At 57.3% G+C, this 23,152-nt stretch overlaps 1 protein-coding gene across 1 annotated transcript in view; it reads right to left on the bottom strand.

Annotated features, from left to right (window-relative positions):
- RALGPS1 (Ral GEF with PH domain and SH3 binding motif 1) overlaps positions 1-23,152 on the bottom strand; it is a 257,605-nt gene that overhangs the window by 9,589 nt on the left and 224,864 nt on the right. The window contains exons 12-15 of the mRNA XM_077768262.1: positions 14,906-15,032; positions 13,640-13,797; positions 11,329-11,380; positions 1,261-1,344 (exon numbers count right to left, since the gene is read on the bottom strand). Coding sequence (XP_077624388.1) covers positions 1,261-1,344; positions 11,329-11,380; positions 13,640-13,797; positions 14,906-15,032 — 421 coding nt within the window. The remainder of the gene's footprint in view (positions 1-1,260; positions 1,345-11,328; positions 11,381-13,639; positions 13,798-14,905; positions 15,033-23,152) is intronic.

Raw genomic sequence — 23,152 nt, 5'->3', positions numbered from 1 at the left:
TGCAGGGGTGGGGTCAGGCACCCTGTCCCTCCCAGGTTGTCCCCACCGCAGAGTCCCCGATCCTGCGTCAGGCCAGAGGACTCAACGCTGTGGAGAAGAGGCCAGGGAGGGGCCCCTGAGGCCAAGGAGAGCTCGAAGGAAGGGGGGCCTGGGCGGCCACAGCTGCAAACTTTCACCTCCCTCATCTTTCTGAGCCTGCAAGGCTTGGTGACCGAGCTCCTTATAACCCAGGCCCCAGCAGCACCCGCCACCCTGTCCTGGCCGCTGTGGTGGCTTCCTCCTGCCCTGCCCCCGTGCTCCCACCTTCCTCTGGGGCCTACGCAGCCCCTCCTCGTGCGGGCAGGAGCCTGGAGGAGCGGTGGGGGACGCGGGGGTGGAGTGAGAAGCTGGTGGGGGAACAGCTGCCCAGCCCTGCANCCGCAGTGGGGCTTCTGGCGCCACCTGCAGGTGAAGACAGCCAAGCGCGGCTCTGGCTGGGACCTGGCCCCCGGGCTTCCCTCACTGGGTAGGCGCCTCCCTTAGGCATCTCTCTCAACTTGGTGTCTTTCCTCAAGCTGTTCTTCCTCCCCAGGCGGGTGAACGGCACCCCCATCCACCTGGCGGCTTGAACCAGGGACCTGGGGTGTTTCTCCTCTTACACCTCCATCCCTGCAACCTATTCGATCCCAAGGATGCCCTGATCCCAAGTCCTACATATGCCTGACTGCACCCTGCCCACCCCCCGCACCTTAGGCTACAACGTGGCTCTTCCTTTGGACAACTGCCTGATGCTCTCTCCCTGGCCTCCCTGCGGCCCCTCCTGCCTTCCTCCTGTACCCCCTCCAGCTCTCCATGCCTCTGGCCAGGATGACCTGGTCATGCCACTGTCTGTCACCTCCCCCCAACCCTGCTCGGCCCCACCTCTCCAGCCTCATCTCCACCCCTCCCCCCCTCATTTCTTACAACACTGACTCTCCTTCCTTCCCTTTGGCTTGGGGCACTCTTATTACCCCTACACCTCCCTCCCTGTATTTGATTAATTCTTATCACTCTTCCAGTCATTTCTCCAGAGAGGCCTTCCTTGCTCCACCCCACCTCCACTCTGGGACCGTCAGTCATCTGGGATCATCCGTTCGGCCTGTCTGTCCTGCGGCAGCGGCCTCATGGGCTGAGGCAGAGGCCACGTCTGTCTCATGAGCAGCCTCCAGCACAGCGCGTGGATCTGACAAGCACAGCCTAGGGCTGTCGGCCAAATAGCTGAACACACGAATAAACAAATACCTGTAGACGCAGCTCCGGGTCCTGGGAGAATTCCGAACTGGAACGCGCCAGTTGGGCCCCAGGGTGGCATAGAGACGTCCCCTGCTTCAGAGGAAAAGGGTGGGGTTTTAGCAACAGCCCGGAACCATGAGATACTCGGAGGAAGCGAGGGTACCTCGGACCCTGCCGTCATTAGCTCGGGGAGCTCCAACCCCAACTCTCCCCGCACCTCCTCCGACACGCTGCAGGCACATCTGGGACACATCTGGAGCCCCGAAACCTCTGTCAGGGCAAGTTCCTGAGCCCCCAGGTGATTCTTTCCTTAACTTCTTAATTAAATGTTCACCCTTCTTCCGGTGGCAGGGGGTGACTAAATTCAGGGCACACCCATTTACCCAATGTGAAGCTGACATATATACTAGAAAAAGCTAGAAAGCCCAAATATTCCACGGTAAATCCAGCGAAAAGGGCGCACACAGCCACAGAACTGTGGGAAGTCTTGCACATCGGGCCCGGGGGATGTGTGCAAGGTCATCTTTCACCAGGGCACAGCCAGATTCCTGTTTGTGGTGTCCTCTCCACCGGACTGTCTCCTTTGCTGGCCCCAGCCGGACCCCTGCAATCTCTCCATGGGCCGCCCCTCCGGCTTCTCAGCTTCTCTCTCACCTGGAGTCCCCAGCAGGGAGCCCTTGCAGAGGAAGGTGCAGCTTCCAGAGTAAGGAGGGAGTTTACTCTGTCTGGGCGGAGGCCTCCATTTCTCTCTCTTCTCTTCATCTTTTCCTCTTTCAGCAGAATGACTTCCTGTGTCCACTTGGTCCTCAGTCTTCTTCTCACCCCTGCAGGATGGTCTCTCCCTGGGCTGTAGCTTTCCTTGCCCGTTGGCCAAACAGTGATGTAACCCAATTTATAAAGTCAGACGGGGTGGAGACTTCGTTTTTAAATATTCTCTCTGTTCTCCACTGCCCGCCCTCGGTTGCTGTGTGCGGGCCCTGCAGCTCTGGACACCTGGGGGTGGCATGGGGACGTGGGGCGTTCACTCCAGCAGGTGCGTCATACCATCAGTGGGCTCCAGCTCCTCCAGGAGGGGGCAGCGTTCCTCCCTGCCCCTCCACCCTCCGCTTGAGAAGGACCTGTCTTGCGTCTGCCTATGCAGGGGCCCAAGTTCAGGGCCCGTGGGAGTCTGATGGCCACCTAGGCCAACTGCTCTGGGACCCTGCTCCTTCTGCCCATCAGCTACTCCCCGTCACGGGGTAAAAAGCCGCAGCATGTGCTTGGCCCCTCGAGTCCTCAAACATAATGGATCTCGGCCTTTCCCCACCACACCTCGGTCACAGATGATGGTCAGAGGCTGCCCCTGCCCCTGCCATGAACTGTGGCACAGACAAGGCCCTGGCATGCCCAACTCCCAGCCCACAGGCCGACTGTTTCCTCCCTCTCTTCCATTCAGCAATAGGCTTGCACTGTAGTGAGTGAGCGGCAGTACGGGTCATGACGAGTCTGCTTTAACTTACGAAAGGCTGCAGCACTGCCCTGTTACTGGCGACACCAATGCCTACCTCACAGTTGGGCATGGCACCGTGGCCTGTCACCACCCCGTGCTTAAGCAGGCTGCTGGGAGGGCTCGCTATGGGCCGCCTCCAGCGTGGCTTTCCTCCACAGCCACCACCAGAGATTTCTTATGACTTGGGGCAGAGTGTGACAGTGAACCTTCCGGCGATGACATTCCTTGTGCCAGGAAGATGCCTCCTCGTCTGATCTGGAATCCTAATCTGAGCCTCCACCTGTCTGGAGTTAGAGACGGAGCCTCCCTTTCCAGAGCTGGGTCTTCTGGCCTCTCTTTCTCCACCTTTCTTCTTGTGGGTCTTTTTGCCCCAGTACCCGGAGAAAATGCGTGGCGACAGAGAGCTGTGCCCAGCGACCGGCAGTTCTACCAACAGGGAGGTGTGGCTGGCACGGCTACCTTCCCTCCGTCACGCTCTCCTTTCTGAGACCATTCGTGCCTGCACACTCAACAGATATCTGCAGGACTGACGCTTGTTGATGGAGAGGCTTCAATCAGCATCTTCCAACCAGCCTAGCCTCTTACGCAGCCTTTCCTTAACGTTCCTTCTAAAGGCGTGGGGCGCCCGCTAGTGCACTGGACTGGTGGGGGAGTGCAGGGGGTGCAGAGATCACTAGTGAGTGGGGGCTCATATGCGCAAGGCTGTTACACTCACCATCTCACTGGAGCTTTAAGTTACGCACATTATCTTCCCCAGAATAGGGAAACTGAGGCTTAATGATGTGAAGACACTTGACCGAGGCCTGAGCCTCGTAAACCAGGATTGGACCCTGTTCTATCTGTATAGCCCAAGCTCCTCCCGCACCTTTCAGGGTCACGGGGAGGCTGAGGAGTCACATGCGGTGGGGTCTGTCACAGGCGCTGGCGCTGTGTGTGGAGCCAGCACCATGGGGGTGGCTTCTGGGCTTGCTCCCAGAAGGTCTCTGCCGCAGCTCACACCGATCAGGCTTTGTCAGTGTCCACGAGACTGGACAGCCACAACAGTCTTGGGCCCTGGATCCCCTTGGGTGGGAGCCCTCCCAGGCCCCCCATCCCTTGGTCTCCGCACCGGAATAATATTCTGGTGGTTTTGGCTGATGGGCACTGAAGAGCAGCTGCTCACCACGAGACATGCCGCTCCTCCCAGCTCTGTGAGGGGCGCTATTCCCACCCTGACTTAAGAGAGGAAACAGAGGCTCAAGGAGGTGAAGCCACTCGTCCCACCCCACTGGCCTGTCACTAGTGATGGAAACGCAAATATTCACAAAGGGAGTGTGGCTTCCCAGTACGAGCAGACGGCTCATGTCAGTCAAGCTGCCCCAAGTGGGGGAAGTCAGAGCCTGCTTCCCTGGGACCTGGGGGAGTGACCCTGGCCTTGAAGGGCAGGGTAATGGTGAATTTTCTCCAAGGCCAGCTTTTAGAACAGTCAGGGTTGTGGCGGCCAGCCTTCCTCCCAAGGTGAGCCCTGTAGGGCTGGAGGGGGGTTGTGCTGGCTGGGTGATTCTGGCTGGGCCCAGGCAGGCTCGAATCGGCACAGAGGAGCTGGGATCTTCAGCTATTGGGACCAATCTGATCACTGCCCTGCTTTGAGAAGATTTGTTATTTGAATGTTCAGGGCCAGAAAATGCAGAACGAATGGGCACTGTATCTGGTGAACTGAGAAACCGGAGAGTTTGCTGAACTGACATGGGGGCTCCCACTCCAGAACCACAGACATCTTTCCCGGCATGATGCTGGCAGCAGAAGGTGGCTGAATGGAATGTGTGCCGGGAAGGCCATTGCACAGTCTCCTCTGAGGGGTGGATCTTGGGTAGTGGCGGGGAGGAGGGATGCAGGAGGCAACCCTACTCATGGGGAGTCTGGTCTGGGGAAATGTAGCCTGACAACCAAGTAGAACACTTCAATCCTGAATGGTGTGCAAGATGATGATGATGATGATGATGGTGATGATGATGATAGTGATAGGATGGTGGCGATAATAAAGATGGGCTGATGGGGATGATGGGGTGATGGGCTGATGAGGATGACAGGGATGGCGGGGATGAGGGGATGACGGGGATGATGGGGAGGGTAGGGGTGATGGGGATGATGGGGATTATGGGTGCTAGGCAATGTGCTAAGTAGTATTTATTCCTTATTTTGTCTAATCACACTGTGATTTTTTCTGTCCTGACAATTAGGAACACTGTTAGGCAAGCACTATTCTTGTCCCCACCTTGTAGATAAGGAATCTGAGGCTTGGAGAAGTAGAGTAACTTGCCCAAGTTCACAGCACTAGGAAGAGGAAGAGTGGGTAGTGCTGCTGAGGTGGAAGCAGCCGGGGTCCTGCTTGGGGCAACAGTATCATGAGAATTCAGATTGGCCGAGGCAGATCTGAAAGATCTCTTCCCCACAATAGTTTTCGAGGTACACATTAGGTGGTATCGTGGGGATTAAATTTCCTAAAACCCTGAGTTGCCCTAGGAGGTTGGGGAACAGGGAGAAGTCCTGAATCATAATACACCGGGGCCTCAGTAATCCTGTCTTAGCAGAAGTAGGGTCCTCTACCCATTCTTCTATCTCAAGTGCGCAGAGCCCCTTGAGGTCTACGGAAGGGCCCAGGAAATGCTGTTCATCGACACTGTCCACCCGTACCAGCCAACCCTTGATGGGAAGCCATCCCATTAGACCAGAGCGTCAGCCTCTTCCTGAGGATTCACCCTCATCAGCAGAGAGGAAGCCGCCACTCTGCGTTCTGCTGGGCCTGGGACATCCCTTCTAGCAGTACTTGCTAACAGACTCTTACTGCCTATGAGTCACTCACTTACTCTTCTCTGGGCAACGTCCTTGATCTGAGTGGGTCTCTGGGAGCCATATTCTTACTGCATGTTTATCCATTCGTACTGAGTGGATAAAACAACACTTAATCCAGTCAATCAGATTTTCTCTCACGGCAATTCAGAACTAGATTTGAGAGATGGAAAGTCAGGCTCTGTGGCTGGATGAGGGTACAACGTGTAAACTTGGGAGCTGTGGGGTGTCCAGCTTCCCCTCTGTGAGCTGAGAAGTCTAGAAGTCCGGGCTGCAGAGAGAGGGGAGTGTGGCGGATATGCATGGAGAAGGACTGGTACGAGATGGAGAGTCCTGCCCACTTTCTAGGACCTGAGTCTGAGGGCTTGTGGGTACTGGACAGAGAGGTTGTGGGCTGCGATTCCTCAGCTACCCGTGAAGCCACAGCAGCTAGTGGGCAGGGCCCGGCCCTCATCTGCCAGGGCCCGAGGACGAGGTCAAGTGAGAGGGAGCCAGGGGCCACCGCCAGCCGTTCTCGCTCAAAGGGGCCTGAGCTCCTGGGTGGAGCCTTTCCTGGGGTCTCCCTAAGGATGTTGGTAGATTCTACCGGCTAAAGAGAACAAGGAAAGCTCACACAAGGAGGAATGCCATCGTCCCGCCTCTCTGACACCCTAGAGCACTTGGAGGACTGACCGCCTGCAGCGCCCTCTTAAAGGGGTCCAGTCCCCTCCACAGTTCAGTGTCACCCCGCAGGCCAACCAGGGCTGGTGGACGCTCGTCTTCATTGTAGCTCATCCATCCCATGATGATGGAACTGCCATCTGGGGACTCTCCTCTTGTCCCCACCCAGTCTTAGGCCCCCCAGGTCACCGGCTTGCTCGCGAGAGGGACACACTGAGTGAAACTCATAAAAACATCAAAGCAAGTTCCCAGACGCAGCAACTCCTCCTGTGTGCTAAGTATTTCCTGTGAGCATCCTCGCTGTAGACCTGAGGCTCCTGAGGCTCAGAGGTTGAGAGACATGCCCAAGGTCACTGAGAGCAAGCAGTCCTGACCTTGGGCCCCTCCCGGCGCTGCTGGCAATGTCTGGAAGTCAGACCATGATCTTTCAACGCAGAGGCACACCAAGAACTTCAGGACGCATCGTGCAGCCCACCTCTCCCGCAGTGGCTCTTAAGAGACGCACCGAGCGTCCCTGGGCCGCCTCCTTTCTCATCCTGGCAAGACTCAGGCCACGCAGCCTCCCCGGATCCCACCACCCCTCTCGAGGGCCCACTGTGGTCCTCTTCACCAAAGTTCTTGGGCTTCTGCTTAACCATCACCTCCACCGGAAGCCACTCTGGATCCTGCAGGGGGACTTGGGTCACCCCGCCCACGCTAGCTCTGACCAGCTCCCCTCTAGCCATCACCTCCCTGGGAGGGAGGAGCGGCTCTGCCTCTGAGAGGCTGTCACACTTTCCTCTCCTGTCCTCCAAGCACCCATCTGCTTCCTCGTCCTTCTACCACCTGTAATTCTGGCCTGGCTCTCACGCGGGAGCACCCGTCCCCCCACACTGCCGACGCGGGACTAGGGAAGACGGATGGCCAAGGGTTTCGCAATGAACTTTGCACCACGCTTTTCATATGTTACCTCTTCCAAACCAATCAGTGAATGTTTCCGATTATCTCTCTCTTTTTTTTTTTTAAGTTAAATGTTAATTTTTTTCTGGGTGTAAAAAAGACCTGTACCCATTGTGGCAGATCTGGAGAATATAGAGGGGGAAAAAATGAAGGGAAGAAATTCATTCGATGACCCTAGGACTCAGAGAGAACCAAGGAGAGTCACATTACATGTTTTTTGTACATACGTGTATGTTCACATCTGTCACCCATTTTGTTCCTCTTTTAAGAAACTTCATTTAAAATTGTTAACTTTTAGGCTAATATTCTTATTCTCCCTTCATGCCAGATCAGGCATTAAAGACGCACCTGACAGTTCTACCTGCCGGGCCTGACTAAGGAGTCCCTGGCCTCTTGAACTTCTGAGAAGCCTGGGGTTGGCTCGAGGCTAGCCTAGGGCAGTGTCCACAGTCCCTACTTGCCAGTTAATTAGGTACCTGTTGAAAATGCCTTTTGGGGGCCACCTGCCTTCTTTCCTCGGGAAAGCAGAGCATGATGGGGGCCCTCCTCTACCTCTGGCCTCAGCCCAGGACACTGAGGCCAGAACACTACAGGTTGGGGCAGGAAGTAGAGCCTTAAGGGAGGAGGAGGCCCATCCTCACCCCCCTCCGCAGGGCCTGTGGCCTCTGGTTGTTCTGGGCCCCCCAAAATAGGGGAGGGCCTTTAGAGTAGCCAAACCAACTCCTCCCTGGTCTGGCCATCTCACGGCTAGGCTGTTCCCACCCCTCCTCAGCCCCCAGGCCCTGTGACCTTGTGGAGGCTGATGGATAAAGGGACAGCAGGATGGGAGCAGCAGAGGGAAGTCCCCTTCACCCCCTCTGCCCTCGCTCCACAGTCCTCGCAAGAACAGGGTCAGTGGGAGCGCTATCCCTCCACCTAGCCCAGCCCCCCAGAGAACAGCCCCAAAGGGTCCCCAGGACGTTTGTAGGCTCCAACATGGGTGCTTTTTACTGCTGGCCACTTGAGGAAAGCACTGAGGGCCGCCTGAGCTTGGGCCGCCACTCGAGGATGGCCTTTGGGCCACCAGGCTGAAATGGCCACGTGTGTGATCGCAGGGAAGGCAAACTTGCAATACAAGGCCAAATGAACCCACCCTCGGTCAGACAACAGGAACCCTCGTGCCCGCCCGTTCATAGTGGCATAAAGGGTGATTAAAATGTGCCTTCGAACCAATGGAGGTGTGTGTGCTGGTGGTCAGGGGTCACTGGCCTGGGACCTCCCTGTCCTTCATGCTGGTATTTGGCCCCACTCTCTTCCTGGCCTGGGTCAAGCTTGTCACCAGCGCCGGGGGCCTAGTGGGCAAATGAGGTGAAGGTTGTGGCCCCCGAGCTTCAGGGATGTGGGGCAAAGTGCTGCCCCTGCCCTGGTCTGGCCTCTGGGGACTGGAGAAGTCAGGCACTCTTTCTGTCTCACACCCCATCCCTCTGAGTGGGGCCAGAGATCTCCTGGACCCCTGGCTGTGGGCCCACACGAGCGTAAAGATGCAGAGCAAGCTGTGTTCTTACATCGTCAGGACCTGGGGTCTCAGAGATCGAAGCTCAGCTTTGCTGAAAAGTGTTCTGGAGGCTCTTTCGGGGAAGACACTGGCCTCTGGGCCCAGGCAGGGTGGCCCTGGCCTCCAGGGAGACAGAAACTGCCCCTCTTTTGTGGAGCTGGAGCAAAGTGGCCTGGGGGTGAAGGGGGCACCCAGTGGGGCGGAGCGTTGTGTGGCCGAAGGTTAGGAAGGAGGGAGGCCCGGGTGGCAAACTGAACCGTGGTCACTGAATCATGTGGCAAAGAGTGACATTTAACGAGGATTTTCAAAGAGTGTGAGACAAACCCTCCCCTCCAGCGCTCGCATCGGGTCTTCAGGGAAGTCTGAAATCCTCACGTGCACTCGAGGGAGTGGAATCTTTCTGGTGGTTGTGGAGAGAGGCTAGTGCAGGATGGAAAAGCAGACCGGAGGCCAGGCCAGGGGAGCTGGAGGCCAGGAGGGTAGCGTGGGGGTCCCGCTAGGGGGCTCATCCTAGCCCCACAGGCATCTTCCAAAGCAAGTGCTCTCCTGCCTCCTTCATTGGTCTAGGTCCCAGAGCGGGGTCCCCAGAGAAAGGGACACAGGACGTTCTCCCTGCAGGAGGCATTGGCCTGGGTGAGCCGGCTGGGAGGCCGGTGCTTGCCGGAGGTCCTGTCCCAAAGGCACCTACTATGAACATTATGACGGATGATAAAGGAAAGCCCAAATTCTAAGTGAAAGAGAGAAGAGAATGCTGTGCCTTACAGGGCTCGCTGCTGCTGAAGTACAGCATCCTCTCCCGGGGGCAGGAATTCTCACTGTCTTCCTTCCTGGTGGCTCCAGTCTGGGTCTTAGGTGCTCCTGAGGAGCCTTCCCCGCTGCCCCCAGTGCCTAGCAGGGGGCCGGGCAGGACGCAGTGGCTTACTAGACAGCTACTCGGTGAATGAATGAGAAAATGAGGGAATGAATGAACCAGTGAATAGGTTCAAGTCCGGAGGATATTCAGGACCCTGGCGCCATGCCTGCATTGCCCACTTCGTGTGCCCTCACTGGCCTGTGGCCAGGGGACACTGGCTTGCCTCTAAGGCCCCTTCCTCAGGGTCTCCCTAGGAGTCCCCTGACTGATGTTGACAAAAGTCAAAATTTTGCTCATCAGATGTGGGGGCTGCCCTGGGTCCTGTCTGGTTCTCGTCTCCACTGCTGGGCCGGCCTCAGGGCGAGGGCAGCGGGGACCATTGGCCTGAGCGACCCAAGCAAGAACAGAGCAAACATCCCCCCAGGGGTCCCGCAGCAGGGGCAGAGGGGGCACATTCCGAGGGCTCGGGGCCCTCTGTCCAGCATTTCACAAAGACAGACAGACCAGCCGACAGACAGATGTGGGGCCGTGCTCCCCGGGAGCACAGCAGTGAAGAGGTGGGCTCGGCAGCTGGAGGAGGTGGACGTGGGTCGGCTCTGCCCTACCAGAGGGCTAGGAAGCAGGACAAGTACCTCACCGGCCGGAGCCTTACTGGCCACAGGTGTGAGGGGACACTACTGATAACCACCGAGGTGCCTGAGGGTCTGGTGAGGCCACGACAGCGTCTGGCCCACAGGAAATGCTCAGCAAAACTCACTCCTGGCTTATCACTTACGTCTCTCTGCCCTGTGAGGACCTGCTAGGTGGGTTCACCTCCTCTCTGACCATTTGATGGTGTGGAGAGCGGTGGGATGGGAGGCCTCAGCACCCCGTACCCATGAGGAGTGTGTGTGTGTGTGTGTGTGTGTGTGTGTGCACGCGCGCGTGAGCGGTGTGCGTTATGTACACCCACACATGCAGGAGCACATGTACATATGCATGCGTGTGCGCAAGGTGTGGGAGACTGTGCGTACGCCTGGGCGCGTGTGTGCCCGTCTGTGCACATGCGCCCCCACACGCTGCTGGAGGGGCTACTCTGAAGGATGGAGCGGACCTGCCCCTCTGTAGCCTTCGATGTCAGTGGACTTCTCCCCACCTCCCCTCAGACCTCCAGCCACCACGACGCCCTTCACTTCTGGCGAAGCCACCGCTCCCTATGGAGCGTCTGTCTCCCAGGGGCCCCGGAGCCCGGCACAGAGAGAGCATCAGCGCGTGGAGGAGATGCAGCGGGCGGGTGCAAAAGGCCCCATTCCCGGGGCAGCAGGCCTCACCACGGGGAGCCAAACCCAGGGATGGGGATCCACTTTGCTGTCACCAGTGCCCAGCGGGGTGGGCGTTAGCCCAAAGCCGAAGCCATGTGGGTGTAACACTCTCAGACCCCACCAGGCGGAGCCACGGGCCCATCTCCACACCAGGCCTCTCTCCGGCTTCTGGTTTTAAGAACCCACGTTTCGGACCAAATCTGCAGCTCGGCCTGAGGAAGAGCTGCTGGCCTCAGTTTCCTGGGCTAGCTCTGGACCGGACGACGAGTGGGGCAGCGCAGAGCATGGGGCTCTGCCCCACGCCCATCCTGTTCCTCCACCCACCATGGCGAGGGGGCCCTGCCCCTGGGCCCCCCGAGGTGACCTGACGAGCCGGAGCCGGCCGGTGAGAGGCGGTGGGGGTGGGGGCCGGTCCCTGCCCGGAGCCCTGAGGGCAGCCCTGGGAGGGAGGCCGAGCTGAGGCCACACTCACCTTTCCAGCCCTGAAGACATCTCTTCACTAAACTCTGAGCTCTCACTACTGCCTGGAAAAGGAACACAGATCAATGAGCGTGGCAGCCTCGCAGAAGAGGGGCCAACCCAGAGGAGTCCGTTCCCCTGGGTCAGCAGGCCCAGGCTCCGGAGCTCCACGGAAGTGCCACACAGGCAGCTCTCTGACGCTGTGGGCCTCCGTGTGACCTGGGGCTTTGCGGCTGCTACTGCTGACGCCCTCTCCTGGGAGCATCGGGGAACCAGCCCCTCCCCCGGTTCCTGGCAGTCCCTCCACCCCTTCCCTCTGCCCCCATGAAGGCGGCAGCGGCCTCCCCACCGGCCCACCAGGCTCTGTGTCCATCGGCCTCTGTGCTGGCCTGGCCTGGCCCCACCTCTGCCTCCCTCCTGCACAAGTGACACCAGGGCTAGAACAAGCCTCACCTAGTGAGGACAGAGGCCAAATGAGCACCTCCTCTCCCAAGGGCCAGGAAGGTCACAGACAGCTGACTGGCATTAGACAGAAGCCTCGAGGGGGCGCCCCTGGGCCTCCTGGCCAGCGGAAAAAAGAGAGGGGCTCCACCTCGCCCAGGCTGCCCCTCCGGGGTGGACCGGGACACCTGCTGTCCAAGGCCCGGCTCTGGCCACAAGGACACCCGTCCCTGCACACCGCAGAGTGCCCCTGTGCACTCTCTCAGGATTCGAAGGTGCCTCGGCTCAGCTCTCTGCCCGGGCTGCCTACTGGCACCCAGGCTGGCCCACGGGAAGGATGGGGTGGGGGGGGTCTCTCTGGCCCCTTGGGAGTCAGCGGGTGGAGAGGGCTCCAAACAGGGCACTCGCACACATGGCTCCCAGGCCTTCAGCCCCAAGCAGAAGAACATCGGAGTTTCCCAAGAAGAAGAGCCGAGAACCAACCGGCTGATTTCCTGCCTGGATGCTGGACGGCCCTGTGCCTGACTCGGCTTTCTGTCAGGAACGGCAAGGTCCGTGGGTTACAGGCACAGCTCAGGAAGGTTTCCGGATGGAAAACAGCCGTCCTGCCGCCCAGCTGAACGCTCTGGGTCTGGCATTTGCCAGAATGGCTCCTCACAACTTCACCCCCATCCCATTCCAGGACACTCCGGGGAAAGGGTTCCACGACCAGACCGTGGGCCCTGCAGACTACCGTCTTTCTGGAAAGATCCGTAACGCTCATCAGCATACTCCAGTCCCTCAGAACAGACTGCTTACCTGGTGCCACCCAACCTTTCCTGAACTTACTGCCCCCAGAATTCTTCTCCCCCACATGCTGACACCTACAAGCCACAGGCTGCACTGTCCTAAGCTGTCGGAAACCCCTGACGGGGTCCAATTAGGATAACTTTCTCCCAGGTGAGAAAGCAGATGCGGACCTTGCTCCTCACAGCCTTTCCGGGGGGTGGGAGACGGCTGCCCCTGTGGTGACACAGCCTCAGAGACAGGGACATGTGACATGTGACTCCCACCCTTCCCCTACCTCCCCCTTCCTCCCGCTTCCTCCTGCTGCTCATGGGCCCCCCACCCTGCAGACCTGAGCAGATCAAACCCCCAGCCTGGAAACTGTCTAAGTTGCCCCCAGCCCCGGGAGGATCCCCACACAGACACACAGACACACAGACCACAGAAGCACAGGCACACTGAAAGGGCACAGCCAGTGAGAGTGTACTTGTCTGATGGTAGTAATGACAGGTGACCTGGGCACCGCAGGGTGACAGGCCTGTGACCAGAGCTCAACAGTGTCCTCAGCTCTGCCTCCAACCTCTCTCGGCCCTGGCCTCGGCAGTTTGGTCTCTGTTCCTTCCACTGACGTAAGTACCGATTCTGGCTGAGGTTCAGACGTGCAATTTTACCCCTGAAGATTAATTTTTCATCCTCCCGAACTCTGGCATCTTGGTGTGAAGACAAGTACACGAGTGAGAACCCGGTGGCCCACCCAGCTGCTGTCCTCAGGCAGCTCCCCCCACTTGGCTCTGCTGGGGCGGGGGCTCATGGCCCCCTCCCAGGACAGGAGCCCTGCTGGGGCAGCGGCCAGCCTCGCGCAGTTGCCAGCGGTGACAGCGGGTCTCGGGTGTGCGTCTGGCTTCCGTCCACCTGCCTGCCGTGCTCAGGGCAGGGGGAGGTCACACCCAGGGTGCTTCTCAAAGCCCGGGAGACCGGGAAGCAAACCTCCTCCTGTGGGGGAGCCCTTTCTGCAGAGGGTGAGGGGCCACCGGGCGCTGCACAGTGACAGAGACAGACACGGAGCACACACGGCACTGAGGCCCGCCCGCTGTCGTGTGCAGGCCGGAGACGCTTACCTAGGGAGAGTCCATTGGTGACGGCAGAGGAGGAGGTGAGGGCGAGGCCCCTGCGGGGGCTGCGAGACTCTAGGACACTGTCGTCCAGCAGGTGCCTCGCTTTCTCCGATGGGAATGTCGCACTTTTACTCTCAACTACACTCAACTGACACATCATACTGGAAAACGGAAAGGAAGAAAGAAGGCAGAGCTCCTTATCTGCGGAGTCACAGTGAGTTCGCCTGCCCTGGGGTGCCGAGCACATGGTGCAGCCGGAGAAAAAAGGCGTCCACCCAGAACCACGGTACCAGGCCAGGCTCGGCCCTATCTCATGGTGTGACCTTGGGCAAGTCACATCCTTTCTCTGAGCCTCAGTTTGTCCACCTGTCAGATGGGGACTGTGGCTGTTTGTCCTGCCTGACTCTCAGGATGATCACAAGGCTCATGTGAGTGGGTCGCGCTCGTGAACGATGGAGCCACACAAGTGAAGGGACGGTGTGACCCTGTGGGCAGCATGCCTGGTTCTGGAGTCACACGTCTGGTCCAAACCCTTGTTCCAACCTTACTCCCCATTGCAAGGTGCTTCACCCCATTGAACCTCATAGGACCCATCTTACAATGTACATAATACAGCCCCTACCCCGGAGGCCCGCGGGGGCTCGGTGACATAATGGCTGACAGGCGCGGAGCGGAGTACCTAACCCAGAGCAAACTCTAAACCCTCAGGTGGCAACACCCTTCCCCTCCAGCCTGTGAGCGGCTCCAGGGCCAGCCTGCGCTGGCTGAGGCCTGTGTTTCAGCGGTGGAAGGAAGGGAGGGAGGAGGGATCCAACTGTTGGAGGGCCTGTGCCCAACACCCTGTCCCCGAGCTGCGGCCCCACAAGGCTGGGTGAAGTGGTGGCAGGCTCATGGCTCTGCAGGCTTTCTGAAGCACTTGGCAAGCAGAGACTCTGGCCCAACGTGATGCCCCGGATGACAGGCATGGTGTCCACTGGGCTCTGGAGCTTTCCACAAGGGAGGCACTAACTGAGCTTGGCAAACCTTCTGGAACCCAGCCACTGCTGCCCCCCGCTTCCCCGTACGCCTCCTCCATCAGCTCCCCAGCCAGGGGTCCCCGTCGCAGGGACTGCTCCCCTGCCCTCCCCGGCCCCCCTGAGCCCGAGCCGGCCTAAGGGGAGGCCACCAGCCAGGGGCAGCAGGAGCACACATCAGATGCACAAGGGAGGCCCCCGGGAGGCAAGCAGTCCCCGCAGCCCCGGGGCCCACGGGGGTCACTCGGTCACCCACTTGTTTCCCAGGCTGTGGCTCTTCCGGTGTCTCGGGACAGGGGGTGTGGGCAGGCTGCCGGCAACAGACGCGTCGGGACAGGTGGGCCGCCGGCTGAACCTCGCGGAACTGGCGCCAGTGGAGGGGCCTGTGAACAGATCAGAGAGAGGGGGATGGGGGCGGGGGGCTGGGAGCCTCTGGGGAGGTGGCCCCCGGCAGGGTAAGGCGCCTGGCCCGCTGTTGTAGGTGGGGCCAGGTTGACATGAGCCTCGTGGCTTTCTACGCAGGAGACACGGACCCCTCACTGGCAGTGTAACGAGCCTCTGAACAGACTGTCAAGATGGCCAGTGTCCTACTATGCATGGTGCCCTGTGACCAGGCAATGGCACCGGCTGACACAGGGAAGAATATGCGGATGGAGATGAGGGGGCAGGTGAGGGGGTGGGTGTGGGGACAGGCAGCCTGGCCTGGCTTCCCCACGGCAACACTTATCCAGGGCCACCCAGCTGGGTGACAGAACTGGGACTTCACAGTATGTCTCTGGAGTCCAAGTCCAGTGACCTAGCCCTGTGTCCCTACAGCCACTTTCTGTTCTCTGCCTGTTCACTCAACAGAAAGGGATGGAGGGCTTCTCAGAGGAGGCAGTGGATTTACCGAGATAGGGCATGGCTAGGGAGGCAGGGGTTGAGACCCCAGGCCTATCAGTTACTGCCTGGTGACCTTGGACAGGTCACTTAACTTGTTCCCTAAGCCTCGGTCTCCTCATCTGAAAAGTGGGACTAACTCAGCTCACCTTGCAGGTGGCCGGGAGGTCTTGAGGTCACGTACATGGAATTTCACAGATGGCGCTTCTACTTGCTTTATTCTGACAATTATTACCATGTCCTTCTCAGCCCTATTAATGGGGTCACAGTGGTCACTGGGAGGTCATGAGAGCCGGGAGGCTAGGGCCACAAACCACAATGAGCGCCAGATGCAGAGACTAAGGCAGAACCCTTCACATGGCCATGTCCGGGGCTGTATTTTGAGGGGCATGGCCCCGACCACTATTGTCCTCTTTCATTTGTGGCTTGGGAAGGGACATCTTTAAGGGAGGTGACCCCAGGTGCTAGCCTAGCCTTAGTTACCTGGGACAAACACCAGAGAGGAGCCAGGACTTGCACAAAGGAGCTCGGCCATACCAAACACACACGTGGGGGAACTTTTCTGGAGGGCCCGTGAGGCCCGAGGTCCACCGCAGCCTTCAGACCCTCTAGCCCACGATGCCATAGATGCACTAGGGGCCGAAGGGCTCCCTGTTCTCCAGCATGCTTGGCTCATGCTCATTTTAAAGTCTGAAATAACGAGCCCTGTTCCCAGCCTGTCGCTGCAGGAAGTCTAGGTCCCTCTGGCCCCTCTGGAAGGTTCATGAGGCAGGAACTCACACCACCTGGAGCGCCGGCTTCTGGCTCCCAGCTGTTGGGTTCTCACTCCTAACTCCCCTCCATACCCCAACCCTGCACACACACCTCCTCCCTCAGACCCCCGCACCACACCACCAACCCCTCTCTCCTTAAGCCCCCTCCCTTTCGAGCGACGCCACTCTCCACCTCCACGAGAAATCGTGGCTGCCAGCTCCAGCCTTGCAAGTGCCACATGTGTCCCACCCACACGTGCCTTCCTGCCGGGCCTGGGGCTCAGACACGCCCCCTCCTCCCCAGTCCTGCCTCTGAGAATTCACACCATCACCTCCCCTTCTCTTTCTGGCCCCTTCCCCAACCTTTAAACACATTGTCGCCTCCCATTTTCTGTGGAATAAGGTTCCCTCGGCCCTGTGTTCCTCCTGGCCAGTCGCATGTCCTCAGAGGACTGTTCCTCGTAGCTCTGGCTCTGCCTCCATCCCTTCTCCCCACAGCCTGTGGAATCTGGTGCTCGTGGCCACTCCTTCTGGAAACGCCGTACGTCTTGGGTGTCCGTGCTGTCTCACTCCCGCCTCTCCCCATGCCTCTTCTGCACATCAATCACTGTGCCTCTTCTGTGGGCTCCTTACCCTCCAGCTGGTGCTCATGTTGGTGTTTTCTACACAGGCTTCCCTCTTTGGCTCTGGTTTTGGTTTGGTGTTAACTCTCCAGATAGGCTGATGGCTCTTAAATTTGTCCCACAGCCCTCTTTTCTGAACCCGAGATAAATACACCCAGGATGTGTCTGTCTGAGCGTTCCTAAGATACCCGGAGTTCCTCTCGGTGAGGGTCAGACCCGGAACCTCCTCCTGTATTTCTGACCGTGGACACTGAGTCATCTGGACTGGAGTGTCGGGTCATCTTGGCTTCTCCCGGACTGTGACTGGCCTCTCCTCTTCTTTAAAAAATTTTTAATGTTTATTTATTTTTGGGACAGAGAGAGAGAGCACGAGCACGGGGAAGAGAGAGAGGGAGACACAGAATCTGAAGCAGGCTCCAGGCTCTGAGTTGTCAGCACAGAGCCCCACGTGGGGCTTGAACTCATGAACGGTGACATCGTGACCTGAGCCGAAGTTGGACACTTAACCGACTGAGACATCGGGATGCCCCTCTCCTCTTCTTACCTCCTCTTTGCTTGCCATACACAATCACCGAGGCCCCTAGATTCCGTACATCCCCTCCGCACCCATCTCTCATGTCACCACCTGGGCTGGGTCCCCACACTACCTTCTTCTACCTCCTGATGGCTCCTCTGAAATCCATCCCCCATACAACTTCGTGAGTGTTTGAAAAAATGAAAAGCTGGGCACATCAATTCCGTGCTTGAAACTGCCAGGGGTGTGGTGTTCAGTGCTTCCTGAATTTAAGCTGATCTTTAAAGCCCGGATGGAGGAATGAAGGGGTGAAGTAGCCTGGACAGTTGTTAAGGAGGGCAGTACAGGCCTGGCCCTACCAGATATCGGAATGAAACACAAAATGGTAGGAATGCACCTAGTCTGGTGTTGGGGCAGGCATGGAGAAACAGTTCGGTAAATCAGCAGGGAGAGCCCGGCCTCGCTTCATGACGGTGGGTCAGTGGGGCAGCGAGGGTCTCTTCAGTACATGGCACTAGAACCATCGGGCCGCGGGGAAAAGGATGGATTGGGGTCCTCCCACCCTCTGTTACACAAGTAGATTCATGAATGGGAAAAGTAAAAATGTGAAGCTACTGGGAAAAAACATAAGAGATGATCTTGATGACCTTGGAGAAAGAAACAAAAAGCATAAGCCCTAAAGTACAAAAAAAAATTGATTACGTAAAAATTAAACATTTCTGCACCAAAACAAATAAAAGTCAGCAAAATCAGTGTTGAAAGGCAAGTGTACTCTGGGAGGAGGGATCATGTCACCCACACCCCCAGCAAAGGGTTTGTGCTGAGATAGGTAACGAGCTTCAAATATCAGTAAGAAAGAGACAAACCATACAGAGAAAATGGGTGAAGAACACAAACGGGAAATTCACAAAAGAGGAAAACCCTGCGTGACCAATAACCACAAGGAGAGATGCTTAACCTCACCGGTGAGAACAGAAATGGAGACTGTACAGTAACAGTGAGAAAAAACATTTTTACCTTATTAGGTTGTCAAAAATAAATTAGCCCAACAACGTCAAGTGTTGGCTAGGATGTGGAAGAAGGGGCTCTCAGGGTGCCAAATATTTGGAAAGCAATTAGCAGTGGTGGGTAAAGGTGAAGATGCTATGCCTCTGTGACCAGGCGATTGCAATTCCAGGATCTACCCTCAGAAAACTCGCGCATGTGTTATAGGCACAAGGAGACACATTTATAAGGCTGCTCCGTGTAGCACTGTGGCAGCAGCAAAAAGGTGGACACAATCTATATGCCCCTCGGAGGGAAATGGACAAATGAGCTGTGGTCTATGCACCCAACAAATTCTACAGGGCAGAAAACAGTGAAGAAACTGGATTTAGAGGTGTCGATACAGATTATATCCTAGAAACATGCTCAGTGGAAAGTGCAAGGTGCAAAAGAATGCTTACACTGAGGCATGATGCCATTTTGGTAAACATTGTAAGACATACCCAACAATGGTCTAATATAAAAAGCCTGCACAGGAATAACACAAAGTAGTCTCGGGAGAGTAAATACCTCCATGGGGAAGAGAAGGACAGGTTAAGAGGGACTTCTGCACTATCTGCAATGCTATTTTACTATTTTACTTTAAAAAAATATAAAAATGTTAATTTCTGTTAAATACGGATGGTGGGCACAATGGGTATTCTCTCTGTGTTCAACATGTCATTATTTGAAATGAGAATACTTTAAAAACACATGGATGCCTACTGTGTGCCAGGGGCTGTGCTGGAATCTTCCATCTGCCCTCCAGATTCATCCTGCACCCTTTTCCACCCTGTGCCATGAACTGGGAGCTGGGCTATGGGGCTTCGGTCAGTGGGCTCCCTTCCCTCCGGTTCCTCCTTAGATCAGGCCTATCGGGGAGCCGTGGCCAGAGGCTGGGGGGGCGAGGGGCAGGAAAGAAGAGAGAGGCTACAGCATCATTTCCTCTGGTCTCTCCTTCGGGGCCAACCCTGAGAGGCGGCAATTTCCCCAAGTCCTCTCTACTCTGGTTTTTATAACCACTGTCTCCCCGCACTCCTGTTCCAGCGTTGGGGCACTGAGATGTCCTTGGGGTCCCTTACACCCTGCCTGCGTCTTTATAAATAGCCCCTTTCTGAAACTCTTCTCCAATCACCCTGCTGGACTGTGCCATCTGTGACCTGCTGTGGCCCTGCGGTGCCTTCACATCTAACCCACACGACATCCCTCTGAGGGCCACATACCAGCCTTAATTCACAAATGGGGAAGCAGCAGCTCAGGACGTTAAGCTTCAAGGGCAGGGAGCTGGATGGCTAGGCAATCAGGTTCAAGTCTAGGCCTTGTGAATCCATGGAGCTGACACCTGGGCCCACCTGCCCACCACCTCCTCCAGGAACCCCCTTCCCACCACTGCCAGGGTCACAGGGGAGCCAATGCCAGACCACTGTGGCCTTGCTCCTGGACCCGGATAGGGACAGACAGCTTCCCGAGGATTTTCAGATTTGAGCCTAGAACATGCCTGAGGACAACCACTTTTTGCTGGATCAGCAATAAAACCTAGACATTGTCAATGGCCATGTTTCCTGCTTGTGGAAGGGGGTCCTGTTTCAGTGGTTCCTGCAGCCTGGAGCCATGTCCCTCCCTCCCTGGCTGCTCAGCCCTTCCCGGACCCCATTAGCCGACAGCTCCCCTTTTGGTTGAGGCAGAGTCTGTCTCATTGTTTGCAGCCCAAGGAACCTGACCTGGAGGCCCCGTCTTACTACACCGCCTCCCGGAGGGCTGCCTGGGTGACGTGGCCTGGTGGCAGGACACGGGGGAGGCTGTTGAAGGTCCCAATTCCAGCCTGCACATGGTGTCTCAAAAACAGGGTCTGACAGCCCATGTTAACGAAGCCAGAGAGGCGGGGCCTGCACCTCCTCGGAAACGGCCCACAGAAGGCCTCCGAGAAGTACGGGCAGGTACTTAAAGTGTAACTAAGCTCCGTGCGAGTGTGCGTTTTCCTGGCAAAGAGTTCCACTCTGTCATCAGCTCTAATTAACTGGGGAATGTACCAGAAACATCTGGAGAGTGGAGGAGAACTGGAGTTTCCTGGGCCCGTCCGGGAGGTTCTCATTTCATTGGCCTCAGGAGGGTCTGGTCCTGGCTCTCCAGGTGACTTGCAGGTGCACCCCAGAAGGCCTTCCGCTCCACAGCCGGCACGAAAGCCATCTCTGTCTTGGAGGACGCGTCCCGAGCAGTGGCTCCAGAGAGGACAGGGAAGCATGGCAGCCCTCCTGCTTTGTTTTTGTTTTGCGCGTATTGCTCAATACAAGTCCACGCAGAGGGTGGAATTCGCCTTGTTTATCAGCGGCACGGCCGTGGGATTACACTGCCTGAGTCACCCTGGCTCCCACCCTGGGTTCAGAAAATATTCTGTAAAGGTCAGCTTGCATCGCTCCTCCCCCTGGGGTCTGAACTGGAACTTGACTCCCAGTGTTGTTGTAGTAATAATAATAACGGTGATAATTAAAGTCGAGTGTTCCTGCCCGGCACCGTGCTGCGTGGGCGCACTGCCCTCCACGTGGGGGGTAGGGAGGTTCATGGGTGAGAAAGCCACGGCTTACACAGCTGCCACGTGCTGGTGGGGGAGGGGGCTCACAGTTCAGAGGTCAGGCATTAGTGAAAACCTGAGGCAGAATAAACACAGTGACACATCTGAGGTGATCTGATAAGTGGGAGGGACTTCCTCCAGGAACTCTGTGTTGGGTAAGGTCCAATTGCTACTCTTGCTCTTGAAAGTGGAGAGGACCACCAGCTATTATGCACTGTGTGCCAGGCCTGTGCAAGTACTTCGACACGGACTCCTATGCAGTTGGTAATTTTACAGTCGCCATTTTAAAGGGACATTCCAGGGCCCATCAGGTCACAGGCTGCAGGGGTCCTGGCTCCGTTCCCTCGGCTGCCCACGTGTGCTACCTAGAGAGCTGGACTCTCCCAGCCTCCTCCCGGAGCTTCCTTGGCTTTCCTGCTGCCTCCCTTTCTCACCTGCCTCCAGATGGTTCCTGCATCCTTGCTCTGATCAGCAAGTTCCCGCTCTCCTACGCTTCCGGACTCGCCCTTGGTTTCTTCCGCTCGGCTCCAGACTCCCCCTCCAGGACAAGGCCCAGATCCGCCTCCTTCTTCTTGCTGCTTTGGAAGGCCCTGGGAGGCATGCCTGGCCTCAGATGGCCCTCAGCTGGGTTGAGGAAAGGGTGGGAGGCCCAAGCAGAAGAGGCTGTGATCTCCCTGATCTCCCTGGGCCTGGAGTCCAAGCCGAGGCTGCTCTGGATGGCCCGGGTCTCGGCCACTCCCACCCCCTGCATTGTTGACCAATAGCCTGGTCTGACGCTGAAGCAGAAGAATTTCCATTCAGTTGGGACCTAGGGACGGGGGTGGCTTCTCTGCCAGTAAGTGACATTCTCTGCTACTGAAAGGCCTCACGTTCCTGTCCCACTAAGCCTGGGGTGGGCACCACGTGACAGCACCCGGGACCGCTTCTGAGCTGGGCAGCTGGCACGTTTGTTTCTCCATGTCCCCTGGGGCAAGGGCAGGGTTGGGGGCAGTGATCATGACCCAGGGTTCCTGCCTGGCTTTGCAGAGCGTGGTCCCCGCCGCCCGGCCCGATATGGCACTGACAGCTGGAAAAACTGACCATGTGGCTCAACTATCTCAGAGGATTGCTCTATTTTTCCTCCGCATAATTTTTCCATGAATAATCTTTAAAGCTCTTTAAGTGGCTGTTTCTTTAGCAGTTTTATTGGAACATATGAGAACTGACAGTCTCTGTGGGGAACGAGATATCATGTTGAAAAAAAAAATCTGGTTTTCATTACATTTCTCTCAAGAAACCAACAGGCTGCCCGGCAGACCACTCGTGGATTGGAAGAGAAACGAGCACGGGGCCTCCCAGTAATGGCTCTGCAGAAGACGGGAGCGAGGATGACGGCTGGTCCTAGCCCAGGACTCGGCGCCTGGAGGCAGGCGGGCCTGGGCTCCCGTGCTCTCTGCCACTCACAGGCTGAGTGACCTCGGAAAGTCCCCCCGCACCTCTCCACCTGCCTCGTTCCCTACCTGTCCCACAGGGACAGTGGGCCGACCTGGCGGCCTCCCTATAAGGAGGAAAGGATCTAGCATCCCACCCACCTTTCCTTGGCACATGTTTCCCAGCCCCGTGCCGGCCCCGAGCCAGGCGCTGGTCAGCCACACTGGATTACGGGGCTGACCGTTCTACTTTCATGGGGTTTACAGTCAAGCAGGAGAGAGGGACAAGCAAGCAGATAATTACACCCAGAAGGGACATGTGCTTTGACAGGAGGAAAAGAAACAATAAACGTGCTAATAGCAAAACCTACACTGCATCGATAATGGTGGCAGTAATGGTAACAGCTGGCAGCCTTTGTGCATCTCCAGGTGCTGGAAGCTGTGCTAAATGCTTTGCCCACGCAATCTCATTTAAAAGCCTGGTAATAACACTGCCTCCCAGGCACCGTTGTTAGCTCAGCGCTATGCGGTGGGACCTGGGGTCAGGAGGGTTAGGGAGCTCGCCTGGGCAAGCAGCTGGTGACCAGTGGAGCCGTGAGCAGTGCATCTGAGAACACGGGAGGTGGGAGAGGAGCTGAGGGTCTGACATCCAGGCTGGCCTAGGAGATCCAGCTGCGGCCTATGCGGCAGGAGCAGCAAGAGCAGAGACAATAGAACCTTCTAGAGAAACTGCA

This window comes from Crocuta crocuta, unplaced genomic scaffold (genome assembly GCF_008692635.1).
Source record: "Crocuta crocuta isolate KB4526 unplaced genomic scaffold, BGI_CrCroc_1.0 scaffold35, whole genome shotgun sequence".
Lineage (NCBI taxonomy): Eukaryota > Metazoa > Chordata > Mammalia > Carnivora > Hyaenidae > Crocuta > Crocuta crocuta.
The sequence above is the reverse complement of the archived record's forward strand: the minus strand, read 5'-3'. Positions and strand labels throughout refer to the sequence as shown.